General features: G+C 36.9%; 1 protein-coding gene across 1 annotated transcript; it reads left to right on the forward strand.

Annotated features, from left to right (window-relative positions):
• Positions 1 to 2,546: 2,546 nt before the first annotated feature.
• Positions 2,547 to 5,142, forward strand: LOC107785440 (uncharacterized). Its single transcript, XM_016606746.2, has one exon. The coding sequence runs from the start codon at positions 2,849 to 2,851 to the stop codon at positions 5,006 to 5,008; it is 2,160 nt and encodes a 719-aa protein (XP_016462232.1). The 5' UTR covers positions 2,547 to 2,848; the 3' UTR covers positions 5,009 to 5,142.
• Positions 5,143 to 6,034: the final 892 nt, after the last annotated feature.

The raw sequence follows: 6,034 nt of genomic DNA on the forward strand, positions 1-6,034 counted from the left end.
GCATCAGGAAAATTCAGTACCATCTAGTAAGAAAGAAGGACATTAGTACTTTATCTTACTCTAAGAATTGGCACAAAAAAGTTCCTTTTAAGATCTCTTTCTTTATGACGAGGGCTCTTTAGAACAAAATCCTCACTGATGATGCAGTTAAAAGATTTGGGATCTATCTTCCATCTATTTGTAGTTGTTGCACTAGTCACAAGATTGAAACCACAGTACATCTCTTGATTGAAGGGCAGATTCCTTCATAGGTTTGGAACTTCTTTTGTAATACTTGTGGTATAAAATATGTTCATGGTCAGCTTAGGATGTCTACTATGAACTGGTAAACTGCTAAAGGAAAACAAATGAGAATCACACTTGCATGTTACAGTGTCTATCAACTGCTATTTATTGGAAAATTTGGAAAAACAGATGCAAGACTAGGTTTGATGATAAAAGGATGTCATCCTCGTATATCATTAATCAAGTCAATAATCTCATCTCTTTGATCTTCAAAGTTTAATTTTCTGACTTACAACTTCCCAATTCTTGGCTAGCAAAGCGTAATCTGATTGAGAATGGCTTAAACTATTTGGTAGTTTAGACATGTCCAAAATTTATTTAACTAAATATCGATGGGTGCAGTTAAAGTAATCGTGGATCCTCTGGTGGTGGTGAAATTATCAGAGATCATAGTGGATCTATGATTCACGCCTTTGTAGAATATGATAGGGCAGTGTAGTAACAACACTGGTGAAGCCAATGCTATGCTTAAAAGAATGAAAATTTGCTTAAGTGCTGGCCTATCTAATATAGTGGTAGAATCTGACTCTCTTTTGCTCATAAATATCATCAATAAAAATCTTGATCCACCATGGCAAATCAATCAAATCATTGAGCAGATTATTAATATATATAATGCTGGAAATTTTACCTTCATGCATTTCTTTAGAGAAGGTAATTGTACCGGTGACTTACTAGCCAATATGAGAGAAGAATCCAAAACTTTTTCTATCATCAATGAAGCTACTTTCCTGCCTCCTAAAGTTAGAGCTTCAATGAAGCTTGAATTTGATGAGCTCCCAAATTTCAGATACAGGAAGATGAAGAACATGTTCTGATGTTAGCTGATTTTTTGATCTTGTTTTGCTGATTCCTAATATGTATATAATATACTGTTGCCTTGATGTTTTTCAATCCATCCGTAACGGTGATACTCAACAGCTAACATATCATTTTTATGTGCAAATGACTACTAAGGTGGAAATATCCAACCTTCACAATATTTAGGAGGCTAAGGTCTATGTCCTCCTCCATGTAATTATTATTTTTGATAAATATACATATTAGGAGTCTTTCCTAAATTCCTCCATCATGTGAATGAACCTATATTTAAAAAAAACAACTAGGGAAAAGAAGAGAGGAAAAGGAAAGAATTTTCTCTTTCTTTCTTTTGGTTTGCAAATGAAAGAGGAAGGATAATTGGAACAAGAAACAATTCTCTTCATAAACACAGAATCTCAATGCTTATTTGATCACGTGGAGAATTTAAAATTGATAGATTACATAATTCAAAAGAAAAATACTTTTGACATGAAACTATGAAAGACAAACCTATGCAAAGTATTAAAATTACTCTTTTGAAATGAGTGGTTGTGACAGCTACACACATCTTAATTTTTTCTTTTAATATATAACAATTAGCTTTTATATCAAGAAAGTTCAACAAGTGATATCCTTAAGATACAACAGGAAGCAGAGATTAAGGACCTGTTTGGTCATAGATTTTGTCAAAATTTATTTGGATTTTTTTGGCAAATACATATTTGTTTATAAATATTATCCATATTTTGGCAAATTCCCAAAACCCAAATCCCAAAACCAACTGAAGAGCGGGTTTTGACCTAAAATATTACTATTACATTTTTAAAAAATTGCCCAAACTTTTGTATTTTATAAAGGAGCCCATCATTTATTATTTTGTAACAATATTGTTTCGTCTTCTCGATCATCTAATAGTGCATTATGTAGTTCATTATAAAAATAATAATTTTGCACCAAATTTATTTATGTTCAGAACTATGGTTTGCTATAATATAATGAATGTTATTGATGAAAGTAGTATTGAGTATTTGTGATAGTTTTTAGAACTTGTGGGTATAAGTCATGTTTCATGTTTTTCCAAAACAAAAATAGTGAAATATGTTTAGAAAATTATGTTCAAAACAATTTTATCTTCAAACCAAATTTTACCCAAATCAAAATTTTTAAAATAAATTTGTAAATTTATGACCAAACGCTAGGTAAATTCAAAAAAGAGAGATGAAGTACATATTTTTAAGACATTATTAAAAAGGGAAGTACTGTATATCTTACGAAATGAGAGGGATGGAGTAAAAAATTGTCCTTTTTGCTTCGACTCTTTAGCTGCCAAGTGTACAACGCTCATAGTTGAAGTGTAATTATGTTGTAAGACAAAACTTCATCAAACTCACTTTACTTTTCAACAGTAACTATCTAGTGCATGAATGCCAAGTGCGAATCTTACAAAGAAATCTTGTAACTATACTTCTCATTTCCATGAATCTAAACAGTTATCCCCGAAATCCCATTCAAAAATATCATAACAGATTAGCTACTATGAGGAACAAACAAATCCACGTTTTACCACAGTAATATCATTAAAGTTACCTTCTTACCCCCTCATCTACCCCAAATTTCCTCCTTAAAACACGTGCTATTATGTCATTTTACATCTAACTCCTGTCCTTCTTCGTCGGAGTTTGTAGTACAACACTTCCCTTTCTCTCTCTTCACTTCATTTTCTTCTTTCCAAAAAAAACTAAGTTGAAAAAAATAATCCAAAATGGAACATCCATTTTTCATCAACGGCGCCGGAAACACGCCGAGAGCGGAGGCGTTACGGTGGCTATCAATAGCCGAGAAGCTATTAACTAACCGTGACCTAGTCGGGTCCAAATCATTCGCGACCCGAGCACGTGAATCCGACCCGACCCTTTTACCCGCTGACCAAGTCCTCGCCATAGTCGATACCCTAATCGCCGGCGACAAGCGGATCAACAACCAGCACCTTGATTACTACTCCATTCTCCAAATCCCTTTAAACCAAACACATGATTCTGAGCTCGTAGCTAATCAGTACCGTCGGCTCGCTCTCCTTTTAAACCCTCAGAAGAATAGTTTCCCTTTCTCAGATCATGCTTTCCGGCTCGTACTTGATGCTTGGTCTGTTCTTTCGAATGCGTTCAGGAGAAGTGTTTATGATAAAGAAATTGGGTTTTTTATTAACCTTAATCCTGTTGCTACTTCTCCTCCGCCTAATAATAACCCCATTGGTTTCATGCAGCAACCAAGTTCTGTGCTTTTTCAACAGGCACAGTCACATCCAGTGAGTTCAAGCAGAGAGCAGCAGCGGACAGTGGCATTTCTTCAAGACCCACAAATGCAGCAGCAGTCAGTGAGTTCTGTGTCCAGCTTGAGTAGTAGAGAGCAGCAACAGACTGTAACATTTCTGGGCAGAAACCAAACACAGCAGCCAGTAGTAAGCTCTACTATGCTAAGTCCAGACAGAGAACAACAAAACCCTTTTACCTTTGGGTCAAGAGGGCAACAGCAGCAAGTAGCTTCTGTGGAGTCAAAAAGAGGGCAACAGCAGCAAGCAGCTTCTGTAGAGTCAAGAAGAGGGCAACAGCAACAAGTAGCTTCTGTAGAGTCAAGAAGAGGGCAGCAGCAGCAAGTAGCTTCTGTAGAACAGCAGCAAGGTAATAAACAGGCGCCACAAAGAAATGAGGGTTTGATGGGTAACAACCAAAATTACTCTGCTACTACTACAAGTAAAAATGTGAACTTTGAGGCTTTGTTTGGGAATAGTCAAAATAATTCTGCTAGTACTAGTAATGTGAACAATGAGGGTTTGTTTGGGAACAATCAGAATCAGCCTGCTAGTAATAGTAACAATGTGAACAATGACGGTTTGTTTGGGAATAATCAAAATCACTCTGCTAGTACTAGTAAAAATGTGAACTTTGAGGGTTTGTTTGGGAACAATCAAAATCATTCTGTTAGTACTAGTAACAACAATGTGAACACTGAGAGTTTGTTAGGGAACAATCAAAATCGTTCTGCTAGTACTAGTAACAACAATGTGAAGGGAAAAGAGGGGGGTGTAGGTGCGTCGAGTCATGTTGTTCCTAGTTTCTGGACTGCATGTCCTTATTGTTATGTGATGTATGAGTATCCTTTAGAGTATGTGGATTGTACTTTGAGGTGTCAAAAGTGCAAGAGGGCGTTTCAGGCTGTAAAGATTGCGTCGCCTCCGCCAATTATAGAGGGAAAAGAAGCTTATTTCTGTTGTTGGGGATTTATGCCTTTAGGATTTTCCTTGGACACTTTTAAGAAATATAAAGGTAATATCTCAAGCTGGACTCCTTTTGCACCTGTGTTTAATAAACATGGGGGTGTAAGAAAGCCCCCCGCTCCGAGGGTTTATATCGATGATGTTGTTGAGGATGTGTTTTTGGAATTATCTGAGTCGAGCGAGGAGTCAGATGAGGATTGGAGGGGTGATAAGAAGAAGAAGAAGGCGAACAGTGGGAAGAAAAAGAGTAGAAGGACGAGGAGAAAAAAAGCCAAGATACAGCAATCTGATAAGGGAAAGAATGTTGTAGGGAATGCTGGTGACAATGTGCAAGATATTTCAGCAGCTCAAGGGGGTGCAGAAAAGCCCAATGTTACGGCAGCTCAGTCGAGCAAGAGAAGTATTGCAAGTAACACAAGAAGGCAAGCTGGGAGGGTTACAAAAGACGTTGGAAAGTTGGATTTGAATGTGGAGTTCAGTAATGAGGTTGAAGAGCCTCCTGCACCTGGGGTGGGCCAAGGGAATGGAGATGGAACGGGAGAGGATGGCAACATTGAAGGAATTGAGTTTTTTGAAGGTCTTGATGAATTCCTAAGCAGTCTTCCTATACTCAATGCTGTGGGTGATGATAAGGTCAAGGCTGCCTAGCGAAGTAAGGCACTTCTTTTGTTCTAGTTGTAGCTTCCTTTTGTTTTTTGTATGTTCTAGTAAGAATGAAAAGCTACTTGGGCATTGGCCTTGATGTTTTCGTTGTAATGTTAATGTATTGCTAGTTTGCTGAAGTAGCTGCAATAATTAGCTTATTGCTCCGATCTCCATGCTGCATCACAGCATCAGTAATCTTGGTTTTCTTTTCGTACAGCTAAATCATTTGTCTTCAACGTCCTACATTTCTATCTTTTAAGATATCGAATGGGTCCTCCAGAGGGAGCCTTGTTTACCTGCTTCTTCTTTTTTTCCGGTTTTGCAGCACAAGTTTTACTGTCTTGAAGTCTGTTAACTTGAAACCAAGTATTTATCTACTTATTTCAGGAAACTGATAGCTGTTAAGTTCCCTTGTTGCTTGTTTGGAGCAAAAAGTCCAGGATCTTAACCTTGGCTACGATTCAGGGATTCTTATAGTTTTGATTTTTTTTCCCTTGTTAAAAATACGTTAACAAATTTAAATCGGTTAAGAGGATTATTGATTTTCAAATGCTAAGCTTCCATTTAAATAAAAGAACTCTTATTTTCCGCATACACTTTTATAAGTTTTTGCCCCTTTTCTCTTCATACATGATTACTAGTCTTGATTTGAGATCTTTTAAAAGCTTTGACAACAAAAAAGGTTAGGCAAAAATGGCCATGGGGATAGATCTGGAAAACTAAGGCTCCATTCAAAGTGCAATATTTCTCTTGGTTGGCAGCAAATGAGGTTTTTTTGACACATGGCAATTTACAAAGAAGAGGGTTTCACATAACTAACAGGTGCTATCTGTGTGAGAAGGAATGAAAGAAAATTCTCATACCTTCATACGTTCTTCACTCACCTCCCAAGTGTCGCACATGTTCCTAAATATATATTCAAGGTAAGGACTAAAAAGGACTTGCTGACTAGCTGGAGTATAAGGGTTTGAGCACGAAGAAGAAGAAGAAGATATGGTCAATAGTACCTGCTAGTATCTGGTGGACTGT

Source organism: Nicotiana tabacum, chromosome 7, assembly GCF_000715075.1.
Source record: "Nicotiana tabacum cultivar K326 chromosome 7, ASM71507v2, whole genome shotgun sequence".
Lineage (NCBI taxonomy): Eukaryota > Viridiplantae > Streptophyta > Magnoliopsida > Solanales > Solanaceae > Nicotiana > Nicotiana tabacum.